This window comes from Palaemon carinicauda, chromosome 7 (assembly GCF_036898095.1).
Source record: "Palaemon carinicauda isolate YSFRI2023 chromosome 7, ASM3689809v2, whole genome shotgun sequence".
Taxonomy (NCBI): domain Eukaryota; kingdom Metazoa; phylum Arthropoda; class Malacostraca; order Decapoda; family Palaemonidae; genus Palaemon; species Palaemon carinicauda.
The window spans coordinates 10,760,834-10,782,035 of NC_090731.1; the positions used below are offsets into that span (position 1 = coordinate 10,760,834).

The following is a 21,202-nucleotide window of genomic DNA, read 5'->3' on the forward strand; positions in this document are numbered from 1 at the left end:
CTCCCACCAATGCACTCTCCTTACTTGAGGTAAAGTGACGTTCACTGTTTATCTATTCTTTACCCTGTATTCATTAATTTATCTTATTAATTATAAAAAAAAAAAATCTTGATTTTGATATGCTTTTGTCCTGTACAGCATTTTAATAGGGTCATTCTTAGGTGGGGAACAAATGAAAAAAAAAAAATATTTGTTTAATCGCTCAAAATATTTCCTATTATCAACCTTGCTGTTTTGAGATTCACATTGCAATACCTTATCATTTTGAATTCGTGCTTGTCATTAGCAGCACAGATAACTATATTTTAATCTCAAAAGGAACATGCCGTTCATATTTATATTGAGAATTAAGCAATATTCTATTGTACTGTTTTTAGGAAGAGTCAGTTTTTATCTAAAAAGAGTCAGTTTTTATCTAAAAAAAAAAAAAAAAAAAGTCACAGGGCAGAAGCTTTGTTATTTTTGCAGATTATGAAGTGATTGCCACATTGTAACCATTTTAAAATATATTGCAATTTTGCATGCATATTTGTCATTGATATCCCAAAGAACTTTGTTAATCTCATTTCAAGGGAAAAGTTAATTTTGATCTTAAATCTTGCCCAGATTGGATAATTTGTGTTTTGAAACAAAATTGCAAAATTTATTTTATATTCAAATTCTAAATTATCATTCCAGGATACTTTTTTATATAAGGGAAAATTAATCAGGACCCAATAAAGTCGTAAGGTAGAAGAAACTTTGCTATTTGGAAATATTTTTCACTGATTACTACATTAGCCAACAGCATTGAATTTTCTTGGGTATTAAGTTTGTTGAGAGAGAGAGAGAGAGAGAGAGAGAGAGAGAGAGAGAGAGAGAGAGAGAGAGAGAGAGAGTAACTACAGTATAGTCTTAAAATGTGGAAAAACATGGTTGTGTATAATTTTCTGATTATTGTATGAGATGCAAGTTGCATAGAACTCTTACCGGGGCACAAGGACCTCGAATAAATAAAAATGCTTTTGGGTGGAAATGAAAGAAAATAGACTAAAATCGTTCTTATTATTGAAGTTTATTCTAGACACATGAAAATCGAATACCCATAATATTAAAATTGGACGTTCTATCTATTCCTCTAAATGAAAAAAAAAAAATCTGTGGACCCAAAGGTATTGCAGAACTGGTACCAAAGAGAATTATTGATGTTTAATATTATGGCTTGTTTAGCTATCAGCCAAGTAAATGATAAAAAATATAATAAATATGACCCACATATTATTTTCATCATACAGGATAAGGAAAAGAGAGCTTCAAAACTCTATACAGTGATTTCCAATGACTGATGGCCTTAAATCATCAGTTATGTTCACCAACCAACTGTATAATTCTAAATGGATAAGCAGTTTTGGTAGCACAATAACATTCAGCTCACTGTTTGCCCTCAAGGCCAGCAGTTAGTCTGTCATTGCTTGGATGGCATTAACTGAAGTTATTTTGCGACATTTTCCACTAATCTACAATAATCAACAGATGTAGCTGGAATTAGAATTGGGAATTCACATTCAGATGGTTGCAAGCTTATGCCTCCGGTCGCATTCGTTCTTTACCCAGTAACCAAATCATCAGTCGATGAGAAGTTAAGCAGTGAAATGTAAGCTTTCGCTAGTAAACACTCCCCTTGATTTTGTTTCCAAGTCATGTCGATCTGAATGACAAAGAAAAACTGCAGTATTTCTGGAATGTTTGAGAAGCATCTTACATATTAATGAAGTCGGTTAACGAATTCCCAAAACCTGTTCAGGAAGGTATATATTGCATTCTCACTGTGCAGTAGTAATGGTAGAATTTTTCATATCTATCAAAAGCGTTCCATTTTGTCGCAATGCTGCAGATAGATGCTCCATGCTTTGTTTAAATGGTGACATTTGGAAGACTGTTGGGAAATCTGCTTCGAAGAATCCATTTCCAGGATAAAAGCCGTGACCGTTTGTCATCTTTCTCGTGCCTGATGTGGTGGAACTTTGGGCTTTTGTACCACTGAGATCTTTGTAATTTGTCGATTTCCTGTGACCATTTGACAGACGATTAAAATCATCACTGACTTCGTATCCTTGTGATAAAGGTCGAGAAATAGAAGATGGAAAGAGGAATGAACTCAGAGGATTAAGTCCACTCAATCTTAAATTAGACGTTGAAGAACTTCCAGCTCTCGGCGGTGATGGTCGTCTTAGTCTTGACCTGTGCATTGGTGGAATAATTACAGTTCTAGGCACATAGAAGTATGTTGGGTAATTGATACGACCAGGTGGAGTAGAGACCCAGTCGCTAGGGACTTCGCGTAAACTATTTGGTTTTTTATTTTCAGAAAAAGGATCCCCTTCATAATAATCCAGACTGTTGATGTCATAAATTTCTCGATGCCCAGTGACAAAATCTTTGAAATGTGTACCATAAGTTTTGGGGGATTCTTCATTCATGTTGTGGTTCTTCAATAGTTCTTGATACTGCTCCTCAAATGTATTAGGGTCCTCAATGTCCGGCTCTTCCAAATTTCCTTGGGGAATTCCTTTATTCTGTACAGGTGATAGATCCTTTTCATCATCATATGAACTGACCTCAAATGACAGGTCCTTACCATCACCAGCATATGATTCAATGTCAAAACTTGATTGTGAATTTCCATATGTGTTGTCATCTTTGATGTACAAGTTCCCATCTTTTCCAACATAGATATCATCTCGGAGTTGGGAGTCCTCCATAAACTCAAAGCCAAATTCGTGTTTCTTGTTGTCTTTGATTATTTCGTATTTTATTCTTCCTTTCTCCAGAAAAGGATCGTCTCCATGGGAACCATAGGAATGTCCATCTTCAGACCAGGTTGGCTGGCGAATATCATAAATTGATGGCCTCACAGGGTTTGCTATATGTCTCAGGTGGTTGTTATTGTATGGTAAATTATTAATGTTGCTTGGTAACGGGTTATTATTGAAGGGTAAGGGGTTGCTATTGTAGGGTAAGGGGTTGTTGTTATTGTAGGGTAAAGGGTTGTTGTTATTGTAGGGTAAGGGGTTGCTACCTATAGGCGGCTGAGGCGGTCCAGGCATTCTAAATAGATTTAAGGGATTCAGCAGGTTAAGAAGACTGACTCCTGCTTCACCCAAAGACGGAAAGGGAGGTGGAGCATAATAGTTCTGCTGATGACGGATAGGGATCTCTGGATACCTTGAGTAAGAATCGGCCAAGAAGTACTGTCTGGAAATACCATTACCACTTGAAAGGGGTCCTTTCCCGTTAATTTCGGAAATCTTGTCTTGCTTTAACGTTGTATGGGGCAATTTGTTATCTAGCTGAGGTGTACTCGGATTAGGCTGAATCCGAATATTCAGCGATGATGTAGGCAGATTCGAATCATGGGAGGGGTTTCTTCTGTGGTGATTGGCTATTTGTTGGCCTAGTATGTTTCCTATAGATTGGGGTCTGCTTGGAAATATCCATGGCTCTGCTTTTGGCAATTCTATCTCTTGGGTGTTAGCTTCACTCCCAGGTGTTTCTGTATCATTAACATCTCGTTTAGTCCTAGATATTCTAAAGCTTACACTATCATCTCCTTGGTGATTTTCAGGAACCTTTTCTCTACCTTCTGCACAGATATGATCTAAAACGGCATTATTAACAAGGAAATCTTTCTTCACAAGAATCGTTTTGCTTTCAGGATTGCAAAGTAAGACTATGAAAAGGTCTTCAGTCTCAGTTCCTAATCCTACTGTTTCTTCACCTTGGATGATAGAAGTGGGTTGGTACACTTCACGAATAATTAAACTTTCAGTGCTGTTTTCACTGGCACTTCTTAGCTGTAAGGGTGATTTATATACTTCTGTTTTTTCTTCTCTACTTGTGATGTTATCCACTTGATTTCCTTCAGTATTTGTGCTGCATGTAAGCTGCAAAAGATTAAAAAAATAGCTATAAAACATCAACCTAAAATAAAACAGATTGTAATCTAATTTTATTTTACATCTAAGGGTAACATTATTATTAGTTACAGAAACCACTAGTTTTTTAGTATATACAGTACTCTACATTTATGAAATATAACCTCAAGCTGTTTTATGTAAAGTTGGACACAAGAACTTCTCGCACACATCTTTCTGAGGAATTGCACAGTGGCCCACCATACTGTAGGGCTAGATCCTATGTGTAGCCCAACCCACAATCTCTGCCTTCTCTCCCTACACTAACTGTTTGGTTATTTGCCGTACAGTAAGGGTGTTTTAGGGTGCACTTCTTCAAAGTAAGGTGTGCTAGGAATTCCTTTGTCCAACTGCACATATAAGTTAGTATCTTTAGTGTTACAATTATTCTTAGGAAAATATCAAAGCAAGGATGACTATAAGACGGGACATGAATTATGTAAGTTTCCTCTGTTATATCTGAACCAGTTTCCTAATACTGCATATACACTCATCTAAATTTGCATTTTTAAAATCACTACTTAATTATCGTTACAATGCACATATGTTGTATTTTATGATGATTAAAACAATGTCAGATTTGTTACTTTATAGAAATGGATGCCTACAGCACTCAGTTGATGGGTCAGTGGTTTTGTAGTAAAGTCCCTTTTTGCTTATGCGATGCAAATTTCTATGAAAAGTTACCAATAAACAGAAATTACACACACACATTATATATATATATATATATATATATATATATATATATATATATATATATATATATATATATATATATGTGTGTGTGTGTGTGTGTGTGTGTGTGTGTGTGTGTGTGTGTGTGTGAGTGAACCCAAATAACTGGTCTTCAAGTACTCTGCATGAGCCGTTATGAAATTTAGGTCGATATGAAAAACGATATGTATAATGTCATGCAGACATGGTAGCAACTGACTTGTAATTCAAACGTCTGAAAGTTACGATCATTCAATGTATTTTCTCATTTGCTCAGATGATCTGTGAGACCGCGCGATTACGTTCCGGATACGTTCTGTAGAGAAAAAAAATATCAAAAGTGTGTTAATGTCACTACTGCGTGTTTTTTAGATTACGTTGCATTTATTACGGTATTTAGATATCAACTTTATCTTCAATGGTAAACATGTTTCTTTGAATCTATCCATACAAAATTTGGCTCTCAAGTTAATCTTTACTTAATTGTTACTAACTAAGCTTGTACCTGATTTTGTACTCTTTGCAACGAACGCAACCAATGGGATCTGCATTTATATATATATATATATATATATATATATATATATATATATATATATATATATATATATATATATATATATATATATATATATATATATATATATATATATATATATATATCTGTGTGTGTGTGTGTGTGAATGGCAGATATTAGATGGACATTACGAATAACAAAATGGGTCCTTGTAGATTGGAAAAGAAGCAGGGGAAGGAAGAGAAGACGATGAATTGACGAACTTAGATAGTTTGCGGTGTGGACTGGCATAGAAAGACCACTAACAGACGCAAGAAGAAGGACATGTCTGAGGCATTTGTTCTGCAGTGGACTAGTAAAGGCTGATGATGAATATGTTAACTCTCTCTCTCTCTCTCTCTCTCTCTCTCTCTCTCTCTCTCTCTCTCTCTCTCTCTCTCTCTCTCTCTCTCTCTCTCTATATATATATATATATATATATATATATATATATATATATATATATATATATATATATATAGGTATGTATTTACGCGTGTACCTACGTATGTATGAATACTTCAACCACGAAAAACAACGCCAATCTTGTTATTGTCGGAGGCAAAACCGCATTTGAAAAATGAAAACTTGCTAGATAATATTAAGGTCTAGACTAAATGAGTTTCTCAGGTTCATTAATTTTCAGAAGACATGTCTGGTTCTTTTAAACACTAGCAGGAAAAAATAGGTTATCGTCAAAGAAAATAAGGGGCGCCGTTGAAGAAAACAAAAATATAGACTAGTACAGAACTATCAGGAATAAGAAAATGAAGATTGTTTTGTAAAAACGAGAACATTATGATGATGATGAAGAGGAACGTAGGTTAATAGACCATAATTGTTGATTCAGCAGAAGGTGGACCGGACCACAATCATACTATACTGGACATCATGTGTTCTGATATTTCGGTTTCTGCCGAATAACTCACCAGGCCAAAGGCTACTATGACGACTACCTTCATGATGACTGTCTTCTTGGGTAATTCAGGTCTTCGTCTACTTAACTGGGAAACAATCTAATTCCACTAACAGTCACTTGAAATATTCTATTTATTCACTTACAAATAGTTTCAGATTGTATTATGAACTTGGAATCACTTTCTGGTTCTGTTTCAGTGTTCTGATTTCCTTCATCCTGTCTTCATTCGATCATGGATAGTCTCAGTTTATACTTTCTTTCAATTGTAAGTAATTCGAAAGCCTTCTGACAATTTAATGTCACTTGATTAGTGATCACTTACCACTCGCATCACTTGCACTTGCTTTTCACCATTCTTCTCGAACGATACGAAATCAGTGATTATTTAAAGTTGTCATTTTAAAGTTTCACTTATATTGGTGGTCTTTCAGTTATCGTTTCGAGTTTCCATTTATGTTTCATTTATATTGGTCTCCTTTTGTTTATTAACTGTTTGACCAATTTATTTAGATTTTTACATTATTCTACCATTGGGTCTTGATAAAGATGGACAATTTAATATCTTCTATTATTCATATGCTGTCAACATCATACTGTACTAACAACAATTGTTAATTTGCTTGACAGTCTTAGATTGACCGTTAGCAGTATTTTTTTCTTTCCTTGGCGGGTCAGATCTGATTTCATAAAAGTACTAAGTTAAGTTCCTCTCTACGTTACGCTATTCTTACTTCAGTGTTTAATCTAACGATGTTTAAATGATACACGAGCCAAGCAGAACTTAAGAATAGGATAACGTTTGAGACTTCAGTCTTAGTTTTAACCTTTGAAAGATGCTCTCAATATATTTCTTTTTTTATTATTGTTTTGTCTCCGTTTTCATTTTGCCTCTTTTATATTTTCATCGTGATCTTCATTGCGTTGTAGAGACTGGACTCTGTAGCAGCTCTTTCTCAGTAGGGTAACTTTCGTCTTACGATGCTGGGTGCCTGTAAATAAAAAAAAAGAATTAAATATTTTTAATCCTAATAAACGAACAATGATCAAAATATAAATATACACTGATTAATGCATGCTTGTTATCTATCGAACAAGTATTTTCTTAGAACCTTACAAGTGAAAAAGGACACAAAAATTGGAAAATATATGGTTTTTTTTTATAGAAAAGTGGAAGTATTTCAAACGTGAAAATACACTTTTTGTGGCATAACAAGAGTCGTTCAAAAATTATGGAAACTATTCTCTGCTTACACAGGTTGGTCTAATAACAGTGCAGGGAAGAGCGAGTTTCAAGTTATAAGATAAAGACAACAAAACCGTTAGTGTACAAGCGTGTATGAATTCAAACATGTGCGGTACAGTGGATTTCTGAGCAAGCAGCTGATAAGAAAAAAAGCAATAAACGATGGCGAAAGGAAAACCTTATCAAGTGAGTAATTTACCTTGAGAAAGATATTGTCTCTTAGGATTAAATGTAATTTATGCTTAACAAACTTTCTCTATAATTGGGTGAATGGTTAAGTGCTGAGTTGGTAATCGGTGGTAGGCTATTTTGAACGTAGTTTTCACATAAATGAAGTAGCTATTCATATAATTACATTCTTCGGTCAAATATCGAGCTTTTTTAAGAATGATGCAAAAATAACATCGTATCCCATACATGAAATACTAAAGCTGATTCATTTATATATAAGATTGTCCCAGTTCAGCCTATCTATTATCATCAATGAATGAGCTTCATTATTATTGTTATTATTATTATTATTATTAGCACCAACTAACTTCCAAAAACCACGTTAATAGAAGAAGAACTTCCCCTTCATAATAGTGCCTGGATGTGCTCTGATGACGTCATCATGGTGCCTCTGCTACATAAGGCGACTCCGAATTTTGTCATGGTTCCGGTCATTGCACCTTCTCACGATTTATGCATAATGATTTCATCATTACAATTAACCTACATTAGCATTTCTGTTTGCCCGAGAAAGAGAGTGAGAACTGAAAATGCAGTGATCTGGCGAATCGACGTGGGAGAGAACGCCACCGATAGCGCTCTCGGAAGATCTGACACGAAACGAACGAGCCCATGTTTTGAATAGACTAGAGGCGCCGTTGTAGAGGCTATGCCTCACCCCAGAACCTGAACCTGAACTGTAGGCTCTCTCAAACTCTAATTAATTTTAACATGTGAGATGTCACATCTGATAATTATTCTTTTTCCCTTTCTAACATTACCTTTGAAAAATTTGAATTTTCTAAACAAATAGCTTATAAGTTAACAAAACAGCAAGATAATAAAGGCTATTATAGATGTCTCTCAAGTCATTGGATCGCTTTGATTGGTTTAATCATGAGAGTAAAACGCAATAATTATTTTTTCAATTTTTCTTAAACTCAAAATCCGTTACAGACAGTTTGGAGTTGAGAGATTTTCTTTAGCGATTCTGCAATGCTCTTCAGTTCGCCGAACTGTTATCGTGAATTATCTCAGTAATAATATATATATATATATATATATATATATATATATATATATATATATATATATATATATATATATATCCTCTGAGTGGGGATAGCTTAATATGTAATGGTGAAAGGGTTTGTGTATAGCCATGGACAGCAAAACTGTACTAGTCAGGACCACCCATACTAGGCTGGTTTGCTGTGAGCGATCAGATGAAAATCTACCATCACCAATTCGTAAGGACCAGCATGGTGATGTAAAAACTTATCATTATATATATATATATAGATATATATATATATATATATATATATATGTGTGTGTGTGTGTGTGTGTGTGTGTGTGTGTGTGTGTGTGTGTGTGTGTCACAAAAAGGAACAAAACTAAATGTAATTGTTACTTTAACTCAAAATAAATAATCGTCATCCAATAGCCTAGAAACCAAACTGCCGGAAACGTACAGTGTACTTTACAGAAGAAATTCATCACTAAAATCGTGTTTAGTCATCGTTATTGATATACTTATTATGGTCTTTACACTCTAGTTGTCACATCTATTCAAAATGTGTATATATTCAAATCCGATAAATGAAAATGGCTATATTATCTTAGCAAGCAAGTACATACCAAGCAGAAAGCTCAGTAGAAGAAAAAAAAGTATAAAAAAAATTAAGAGAAATTATACACCAAACCAACAGTAAATAGATAATTAAAAATGCTGCTTATAATTTGGTAAAATATAATTTATATTATTAGATGTATCTTAACACACTATTCTATCTCACACTTGCACAAACACACATAGGCCTACAACATAAACAGGCAATTCGTGGCTTAACTTAGTGATAAGATGTCTCAGAGCAGCCGGCCTCGACCCGTTATAGGTCTAACAGATGCTTATCGAAACATCCTGCTGTCCACTTGCTCACTTCCGGTCGAAGAACATCGGAAACCAATTATTTAAAATCAGTATTTTCGTACAGAGAGCAGATGACTGATATATTTATAACCGAATTTATTATAACAGTATGAGAATATTAATGTTTATTTATCATACCTCGTTCATTTCATTGTGTTGGTTTTTAACGTTATTCAATACATACCTAAAGTTACGTTGATACACATACATATACACTTTTCCATAAACATATTTGAATAAATGAGCAGATAGCGATTGGTGATATGAGTTAAATAGTAATCACCCCAAAATTTCCTAATTACTTTATTTGATCAGTTTTGATGTTTTCATTTTGATTACTGGTCCAACATTTTGATTAATAGTACGGTAGTTGTGTTATAATAATAATAATAATAATAATAATAATAATAATAATAATAATAATAATAATAATAATAATAATAATAATAATAATGAAAAGTATGCACAATACTACCAACCGCTAGGGTAGAGGATGCCATTCAATGCTGATGTGCAAACTGGGGTTAAACCACGCGGTTGTATCACGGGAAAAAATCAAAAGAATTTGAGCAATAAGATTGAAGAAAGAAAGCTAGATCAGAGGTAAAGAAGTCTAGAAAATTATGTGTAACTGGGCTTAGGAGAGAGAGAGAGAGAGAGAGAGAGAGAGAGAGAGAGAGAGAGAGAGAGAGAGAGAGAGAGAGAGACGCTGATAATGTTATTGATTAGAATTACAGGCATAGTAGACTGACCATGAAGTCGCTTACAATCTTTAGAGTAAGTTTAGGCCAATACTGTTAGCAAAAAAAAAATGAGCGGGAAAAGAAAGCTACTTCTGATACTTTATTATTATTTTTTTTTTTTTTACAATGTGGGTCAACGAGTAATGTCTCGCACAGAGCACCATTTGCCCTAAAAAAGTAATGGTTATTTTCGACAGTACCTTGCAGAAGAACGTTTCATGTCGGTTTCATAAGGGTGAACAATTTCTGACTGATTCGTGGTTTAAAGTTATGAAAATGTAACATTTTCATGAACTGAATATTCTTAAATATATGATTAAGTTGATAATTTTGATATTTGCTCATCTTGCAAATAGATAATTGCAAATTATCTAATTCTGGAGAATTTTGATTAAAATATGTATATTTGCGTTTCTTTCTAGTTATATCTTTTGTAGAAAAACTATATTTGTTTTCAAAATATTTGATTATTTTGTTATTTACTCGCAACATTTCATTATTTGAATTATAGTGGATGTTTTAGATCTACTTTATCCGATACCGGATTTCAAACATCGGCTCTAGTTCGATGATTTTGTGGAAACTATTGCCAAGAATTCCTTGTATCCAATTTTCTCAGTTAGAGAAAGACTTTAATTATTATCATGTAGCAGAGAGAGAGAGAGAGAGAGAGAGAGAGAGAGAGAGAGAGAGAGAGAGAGAGAGAGAGAGAGAGAGAGGAACGGTAAAAATCTTACGGTATGTTGACCAGCAATTCGAACCATTTCATTCCCCAATTTCCCGCCATTAATGATTTCTCATGGGATGATTGTCAGTCCAAATTCGATGAGTAAGTTTTTTTTTTTTCTTTTTATGGTCTCAATGACTGGTTAGCACCCTGCCCCTTTCATCTGCTTAGTCATGGTCTGTTAACTTCTTCCACCCACGGTCTAGCTATACAGTATGGTTTTAAGTGTACCTAGACCATGCTTCCACCTTGCTTAGCTATCTGCATTCATGGGATTCTATTGCATTGTAATGGCCTTTTCATTACTGTAAAGAAACCGCGAAAGGCATACTACTTCTAATGTTAATCAGGTCCTAATTGAGGACTTGGATCCTATTGGTAGCTTACATGAAGTCCATAAGGATTTTTATAAGGAGAATTGGATCTCAATTTTTATCATTAGATTCGAAAAGTGACAACTAACGAAGATCAATACTGTCGTTTGTTAGAATTTGAAACCTCTCTCTCTCTCTCTCTCTCTCTCTCTCTCTCTCTCTCTCTCTCTCTCTCTCTCAACCTTAGATATACTCAAAACAAAAATCATAAGTAGATTTTTTGACAGAGATAATACTTAGACGCATAAAATTTGTCATACACAACGTGTCTCCTGCAAACCTTCCGGAATATGTACATCATTATACAAATTTAGATTGAATTTTATAATATTAGAAATTTTATGATGATTACGCGAGAGAGAGAGAGAGAGAGAGAGAGAGAGAGAGAGAGAGAGAGAGAGAGAGAGAGAGAGAGAATACGAGAACAATATGCACATGAAAACAGCTTTGAGAGAAAATCCAGGTTTAGAACAGACACACATGTATCTCTCTCTCTCTCTCTCTCTCTCTCTCTCATATATATATATATATATATATATATATATATATATATATATATATATATATATATATATATATATATATACAGGATTATTCACATAGATATCAGAGGTTTAATTGCCTTTATCTTTTAAGATATTATTAAGATCCCTTAGTTTAGTTTTAAATTCCTAATTTCTAAAAGGCGAAGAACACACACGAAAACAATGAATATTTGATGACTTTAGTACTGAATTAAAATTTCCAATCTGTGTCATTAACAAAATCACATCACCCTGTTCAATAAACGGATTTCAGATTTTATTTATAACCTACTGAACATATAACTCTAACCTACTCCACATTATCTGTTTAAATCTGGGTTACTTTTCTATAAGTAGCCTAGGCAACGGTTTTTACAACTCGACATCCTTCTGTTTACATTTTTTTTCACTGTTCTGCTTCACGCCCTTTTGGCTCCGCAAGTATAACTTTTCCTTTTCAATGGAAGAATTCTGAACGTCTAGTTTAACAATAGAATGAAATCAGTAGTTTAAGGAAATGTACTTCCTTCTTATATAATATATAATACATGACAAACCCAACTTCTGTTGTTCTAATTGATAGGTCTATTTATGTTACCTTTACACCGCTACAAGATATCACAATTTTTCTTATTGTCAATCTATATATATAAACAATTAATTCTAATATCTTCTACCTTTCGTTCATTCCCATATAACATCCATAATGTGATATGCACGCAGACACACGCGCGCGCGCACGCACAACACATCATCATCAGACGTAGCTAGTCCACTGCAGGACAAAGGCCCCGCAGGTATGTCCTTCCACTCGCGTCTGTCAGTCTATACCCTCAAATTTTCTTAGCTCGTCAATCCATCGCCTACTCTTCCTTCCCCTGCTTCGTTTGAAATCTATAAGGAGCCATTCTGACATTTTTCTTGTTCATCTATTATCTTTCATTCTAATTCAAGTGGTAGGTTGGCCAGGGCACCGACCACCCGTTGAGATACTACCGCTAGAGAGTTATGGGGTCCTTTGACTGGCTAGACAGTACTACATTGGATCCTTCTCCCTGGTTACGGTTCACTTTCCCTTTGCCTACACACACACCGAATAGTCTGGCCTATTCTTTACATATTCTCCTCTGTCCTCATACAACTGACAACACCAAACAATTCTTCTTCACCCAAGGGGTTAATTATTGCACTGTAATTATTCAATGGCCACTTTCTTCTTGGTAAGGGTAGAAGAGACTCTTTAGTTATGGTAAGCAGCTCTTCTAGGAGAAGGACACTCCAAAATCAAACCATTGTTCTCTAGTCTTGGGTAGTGCCATAGCCTCTGTACCATGGTCTTCCACTGCCTTGGGTTAGAGTTCTCTTGCTTGAGGGTACACTTGGGTACACTGATCTGTCTTATTTCTGTTCCTCTTGTTTTGTTAAAGTTTGTTTTTATAGTTTATGTAGAAGTTTATTTCAATGTTGTTACTGTTCTCAAAATATTTTAATTTTCCTTGTTTCCTTTCCGCACTGGGCTATTTTCCCTGTTGGAGCCCCTGGGCTTATAGCATTCTGCTTTTCCGCTTTTCCAACTAGGGTTGTAGCTTAGCAAGTAATAATAATAATAATAATAATAATAATAATAATAATAATATGCCCTGTCCATGTCCATTTCTTTTTCTTACATGTTAGATTATTCTCTACTTTAGTTTGGTCTCGTATCCATGTTGTTCTATTTCCTGTCACTTAGTGTTATTCCCATCATTATTATTTTCATAGTTCTTTGAATTGTAACTTGTATCTAGCTTATGTTTTTGGGCTTTAGTAAGGCTCCAAATTTCTACTGCATAAGTTGATACCGGTAGGACAATCAGATTAAATACTTTTCTTTTTAGAGAAAGGTGCATTTTAACTTTCATAATTTCATTTTGTTTACTAATAGCTCCCAGTCCATGTGCTTATCCTTCTTTTAATTTCGGCCTCATGTCCTGGGGAAACACTGTCTGTTCTAAATATGTATAATCATCTAAAAATTTTTAAAGATTTGTTTTACACATATCAATTATCAGACCTACATTTCTGCTTTATTCAAATCTTCTATCATCTTTAGCAATTCCTGCTTTGATTCACTAAATAGAACTATGTCATTTAGAAATCATAAGTTGTTAAGGTATTCCCCATTAATGTTAATTCCTACATTTTCCCAATCTAAATTTATAAACACAAAACTACTTCCAAAGACAAAGTAAAAAGCTAATAGTTATTTTTTTTTTCTAATCGATAGTTATCGGGTAGGCTATATATGGCCGGTCACTTGATATCTATGCCATACATTGTGACAAAACTGGTAGAACTATTTTTTAAAATATCCATTGTTGGCACGATCATGATGAGGTATCGAAAGAGCATTGTAAAATAAACACGTTGTCTTGAATTAAATAGAGCAGTAAACACAGTTCAAACATTTGCAATTCGACTGTCCAAGATTAATTATTATATGAATGAGTTTGCATATGTTCGGTGAGACGGTGAAGAGGCTTAATTAACGGTCTTGTTTGTCCTCGGGTAGGGGGGGGGGGAGGGCTGTTATGAACTGGACAGTGCGTTTACGGGCTGCCCTAGAGCTAAACTAGTTCGGTACATTTTCTGTTCTTTTCTTTTTATAAAAAATAATTAGCCCTGTGAATCGAGTCCATCCTCCAGAATTTTCAGTGCGTCATTTTTTAACCACCCTCAATAGTGGTGGAAATCGAGTGTGGTTGAGATTAAGAGAGCAATGCCTTAAGCACAAAACGGTTCTCACAAGATATTGTGCTCACTGGACCGGGAGGGTGGTAAGAGATTTACAGTTTTTTCAAGCGGAAATATAAGTGATAAATGATCTCCTGGAATTAGATATAGATAAAATCACGGCCTTTTTTTCAAATTATGACTTTTCCACTATCATGTACGCATGTTTTCTTTATGTATGTTTTCCATTATTGTTTCCATTTTAAAAATTAAGGTGAATTAGTCGAGAATGGAAGTAATAGCAGCGAACTAAAGTTCTTGACCTAGTGTTCGTTGCATGCTCATGAAAGCAGCATGACTCTCGGTTTGAAATAAAAAGCCAAGAATGATGATTTGGCGCAAATTCTTTAAAAACTGAACGATTAATGGATTAAACAGCATGAACATGCTTCTTTTTCATCGTCATTGTTGTTTCGTTTTTAAAGCATGGCATTATTTTACCATCTTTATAAACACCAGTAGGCTTACTTACTTTCTTTATATAGTTTAACTTGCACATATTCACAAGAGTGACGTACCACTTTTCATTTGTTTATGCAATCTATTTTTAACATAAAGGTGGCTACGTACAAAAATATCAATGGAGCACCTCTTTTAACCAGCTTAGAGCCATCTTCAAATTCAGAATCTATATATATTGAAGAGGAAAAGGGAAAAAAATGCACCATCAGTAGAATAGGCTATATAATAAAGAGCAAGTCTCTCTCTCTCTCTCTCTCTCTCTCTCTCTCTCTCTCTCTCTCTCTCTCTCTCTCTCTCTTTATATATATATATATATATATATATATATATATATATATATATATATATATATATATATATATGCAGTATATATATATGCAGGATATATATATGCAGTATATATATATATATATATATATATATATATATATATATATATATATATATATATATATATATATATATATATATATATATAGATTCCGGTCTCGCTCAGCGACAAAACGTCTCTCGCCGTCCGTCGGGGAAGAGGGAGTAGTTATACCCTGGTGAAAGGGGGTGTTATAGTTAGGAAGTGAGGAGGGTCTGGGAAGGGTTGAATTTGTGTGCGTGCGCATGTGCGTGTGTGTGCATTTCTATCTAAACATTTAGCAGTTATTGTTTACTGGTCGCGTACACTAGTAATAATAATAATAATAATAATAATAATAATAATAATAGATGCTGAGGTAGACTTAATGACCTAGAATCAATTAGAACGATGGATTCAGGCAATGCTAATAAACAGCAATCATAATGATAAAAAAAGGGTATGACAACTGAAAAATCTTAAGACACAATACATTAAAAACAACGATGCTAATTCACAGCTTGACATAATAATTGGTAAAAATAGCAAATAAAAATCAGAAAATAGCTGGGATGTTGACAGTAATTTCAATACCCAAACGTAGACAGGAAGCGCTTAATGATACGGGGAACATGTAAAAGGACAGAATTGTAAATAACAGGAGTTAATATCCACGAGAACCAGAGAGTAATGGAGGAAATTGTTATGAGAATCTATAAAAAAAAAAACTCTGATAAAAATGTAATAATGGATATAGAAGTAAGAGGAAATTGTACAGAATTGTAAGATCTAGCAAAACATCCAATTTCTTAAACGTAGACAATAATGACAACAGAGAAAGGAAAACACCGAGGGTCTCACCATTTTGGTCAACAAACCCAAGTTATTTATCACTACCGCAGCTTCAACGATAGTCCAAACTGCTGTTATTTATTAGAGATGAGCGGTTGAAGCTTTCGTAGTTTCGTCATTATTTTATTCTTTAAAAGAAAATCATGATAATGTACAGTGTTTTGGATAGGAAAATCCATATACAAAAGTTTCAAGCAGGATGTGTGAAACTTTTACCAATGTAAATCGTTGCTTTCGCATTTGATATTACTTGTCAAGCTACGACCCGAGCCAGAAAAGCAGGATGCTATAAGCCCAAGGTGTCCAACAGGGTAAAATAGCCTAGTGAGGAAAGGAAATAAGGAAATGAATAAACTACATGAGAAGTAATGAACAGTATAAAACATTTTAAGAACAGTAATGAAATTAGAATACTCATAGATCCTCCATATAAATTACATAAACAAGAGGAAAATATACATGATTAAAAAGGTGTGCCCGAGTGTACTCTTAAGCAAGAGAACTCTACCCCAAGACAGACGGAGACCATGGTACAGAGGCTATGACTATAGCAGACATCTACCAGTTGCTAAAGAGAAATGGTATTGAAGAACAGACGACATCGTGCCATGATCGAAACAGGGATTGGCTTATTTCAAGTTTAGTGGATCAAGGTATGTAATGAAAGATTAGGTCACCTTGTTGGGTGTCGGTACGCTAACCCCAAATGACACATTATGGCAACCAACAATAGACTTGTCTAGACCGATCATTTGTAAGGTGCGCTTCTATGAAAATTCTAGACCTAGGGTGACGTGGTTATTATATAATAATTTATAGCACTTTCTTCATGATACCAGAGTATTCTGGTGGTTGTATGCAGATAAAAAACAACCCAATTTACTAGTAATAGTGATTGAATTCTGGCTACTGTTCAGTAAGTCTACCACACTTTGGCCTAATTTTATTGGATAGATTAAATGGTTGAATTGTCCAAGCATGAAAAAGGGGGAACTTCGTCGAGTAGAAATTTGAAAGCTTGTGCCAGAACACCGTGATTTTACTAGTTAGTAGCTTTGATATCACCCTATATGTTTGGTTGATATCACCAAGTTCAATTTTCTAGACATGTCGCCGGAATTTCATTGTTTCTCGATCTAACACCAAATTCATCAAAACTCCTTTCAACCATGTTCGTTGTCTTGATATAATTGCAATGTAATCTAAATTTGAACTACAGCGATATTCTATAAGAAATTTAGCATGATTTTCTTAAGAAGCTTTGTTTATAGCAAATAAGATATATAGGCCTACACATAGTAATTTCCACATGAGTGAGAATGTAGGTCTTTGACCAGGCCGATCCTCACCAGCAAGTTATAAATTTAGTTATAAATATTACCATGACGTAGTCAAGATGTCTGTTTGAATTGACCACTTTTGCAATTGGGGTTGTTGCAAATTATAGGATTTTTGGTTTTGCCTGTTCAGTGCGGGTTGGTTTTTGTTGCCATTTGATAAGCCACACATTTCTGGTGGTTTTCTTTTAAAGTTCCAACTGATCGATGTGGTCAGTAGACTCTCAAGGTCCGGAAGCATCGTTTGTTTTTAGATTGCCTTACCTCGCGGAAGGCACGGGCTCTTGCGTACAGGAAGCGTCAAGCTTACATATCTGAGGGTACACTCCGACACACTATTCTATCTATCGCTTTCTCTTGTTTTTATTGAAGTTTTTGTAGTTTATATATGGAAGATTTATTCTAATGTTACTCTTTTTAAAATATTTTATTTTCGTTGTTCATTACTTCTCATATAGTTTATTTCCTTATTTCCTTTCCTCACTGGGTTAGCCTACATTTTACCCTGTCGGAACCCTTGGGTTTATAGCATCCAGCTTTTCTAACTAGGGTTGGAGCTTAGCTAGTAACAACAACAACAACAACAACAACAACAACAACAATAATAATAATAATAATAATAATAATAATAACTCCGTACTGGAATTTTAGTTCTTTGAACTCTTCCAGATATATTTGCATCTCGATGCGAATCAGCTCGCTCGTTTGTTTACATTTCTCCGTTCACCGAATCTACGGACGTTTACGGAGTCTGACAGCAAACAATCCAAAGTTCGCAGGAGTAAATTAAAGAATATTAGGCAAGCCTAGGATGCCTTATTAGAATTAAGTTAATATTAATAAACCGGGTATACATATTAACCGAGATGTGTGTTTTACAATGTAGGCCTACTCTATTAATTCTGTTCTCGCACATAAAAAGGAATTCATTATACGTTCCTTCCCAGCTTATCGCCATTAATAACCCATCACTGAGTAAAGTATTTATTGAAACTGCAAAGTTTAATGCTATTTTTTTTTTTTTTGTAATTATTATAGGTCTTAGCGGTCTGCTAATTTGAAGCATACACAAAAGTACGTAGACTTACCCACAGTCACTGAGCAAATGGCAATAATATTCTAGTTATTTAATTTCACTGCTTGAAGGTTTAAAGGCCACTCATGAATAGCAGAGGCAAGGGACAATGGCATTGCCTTATCAAGCAGGACAATGCCCTAGAGACTGACCATATATGCATATGATCAGTGCCCAAGCCCCCTCTCCCCCCAAGGAGGGGCGAGCAATGGCTGCTGATGACTCAGCAGATATTATTATTATTATTATTATTATTATTACTTGCTAAGCTACAACCCTGGTTGGAAAAGCAGGATGCTATAAGCCAAGGGGCTCCAACAGGGATAATAACCCAGTGAGGAAAGGAAATAAGGAAAAATTAAATATTTTAAGAACAGCAACAACACCTAAACAGACATTTTCTATATAAACTAGTAAAACTTTAACAAAACAATTAGAGAAATTAGAACAGCGTGCTCGAGTGTACCCTCAAGCAAGAGAACTCTTAACTCAAGAGAGCAGAAGACCATGGTACAGAGGCAATGGCACTACCCAAGACTAGGGAACAATGGTTTAATTTTGGGGTGTCCTTCTCTTAGAAGAGCTGCTTACCATAGCTAAAGAGTCTCTTCTACCCTTACCAAGAGGAAAGTAGCCACTAAACAATTACAGTGTAATAGTTAACCCCTTGAGTGAAGAAGAATTGTTTGGTAATCTCAAGTGTTGTCAGGTGTATGAGGACAGAGGAGAATCTGTGAAGAATATGTAAAGGGAAAGTGGAAAGTAACCAGAGAGAAGGCAATAACAATAATGATAGTAATAATTATAATATTGAATAAGGTATATTTATCCATCTTGTGATAAACAGTACCTTATAGCTTATCCATGTTTCATAGATTGTGAGTTCTTAATTACTATCATTGTTATCTGTCGTGTTTCTTTTAATGATAATTTACAAATTAAATTATTTTTGCTAGCATTCACTCATTTACTTAACATTCTAAAATTCTATTTTAATCAAAGGGGTTGAAATTGTGTGTATATATATATATATATATATATATATATATATATATATATATATATATATATATATATATATATACATACATACTATGTATATATATATATATATATATATATATATATATATATATATATATATATATATATGTATATATATATATGTATATATAATGTGTGTACGTAAATATGATTAAGAAAATAATGTTAATTAAAGATAACAATTACCTTTACAACGTTCACCCAACAATAATTCAAACTAAAAAAGAAAAAAATATGCGTTAACAGGACATTAACCGTGAACCCTTTACTGCATAATGAATTTTACTCAAACAATAAAAATGTCCACAGAAACTAGAATGTTTTCATTCATTACAATATAATTATTGATGGACAATTGTCTCTAGTTACAGTTGAAGGTAACATAATTTGAAATAAAAAAAAACTATCCAACATTGATAGACACTAAACTAGTTTTTTATTTCTCTAAATTTCAAGATCTTCAATCTCTTCGTTGTATTTCAGCACTAAACTCTAGTTTTATTTTTTAGATATTCAATTAATTAGCTGTATTTTAAAGTATTATAACTATTTCACAAATTGGAGATATATATCACTATAATTCGACACCTTTTTCGTAAAACAGTGCTAAAATACTGAATAATGCCAAGTAGTAGGGGCAGTTAACGTAACCGTCAATAGGCCTACCTGCCAGACAAAATATCGGAGAAGTGGAACAATTCACACCCGAGCAGAATACGGACCTGGGGACGTATAGTATCTTTCCACAACGACTTCTGGAGTTCCAATGATAATTTTTTTCCGTTGGCAACTTGGTTGCCGGAGCAAGGCCGGTGCTCGGATCACACGCACGCACGGTTATAACTTGAAAACCTGCAACTCTCTCTCTCTCTCTCTCTCTCTCTCTCTCTCTCTCTCTCTCTCTCTCTCTCTCTCTCTCTCTCTCTCTCTCTCTCTCTCTCTCTCTGAACGGATTTTTTTTCTCGGCTTGTCAAAGGCCGATCACGGCCTTTAGAAGGAAAAAATTGGTTTAGATCGGCTATTGATGAAAATGTGTGCGATTATTATTATTATTATTATTATTATTATTATTATTATTATTATTATTATTATTATTGCAAGCTAAGCTGTAACCCTGGTTGGAAAATCAAGATGCAATCATCATCATCATCTTCATCATCATCATCATCATCAGTATCATCTCCTACGCCTACTGACGCAAAGGGCCTCGGTTAGATTTCGCCAGTCGTCTCTTTCTTGAGCTTTTAAATCAATACTTCTCCATTCGTCATATACTTAACGTTTCAAAATCCTCAGCCATGTAGGCCTGGGTCTTCTAACTCTTACAGTTCCTCGTAGCGCCCAGTTGAAAGTTTGCTATAAGCTGTTGATATTAGATTGTGAATAACTTATTATATATGCAACGTTTGGTG

At 34.4% G+C, this 21,202-nt stretch overlaps 1 protein-coding gene across 1 annotated transcript; it reads right to left on the reverse strand.

The window, feature by feature from the left end:
- Positions 1-1,106: 1,106 nt before the first annotated feature.
- LOC137643467 (uncharacterized) lies at positions 1,107-20,549 on the reverse strand. The gene is made up of 3 exons (XM_068376242.1): positions 20,457-20,549; positions 6,156-7,134; positions 1,107-3,923 (listed from the first exon to the last, which is right to left on the reverse strand). The coding sequence occupies exons 2-3, from the start codon at positions 6,186-6,188 to the stop codon at positions 1,803-1,805; spliced, it is 2,154 nt and encodes a 717-aa protein (XP_068232343.1). The 5' UTR covers positions 6,189-7,134; positions 20,457-20,549; the 3' UTR covers positions 1,107-1,802.
- Between the last annotated feature and the right edge of the window lie 653 nt (positions 20,550-21,202).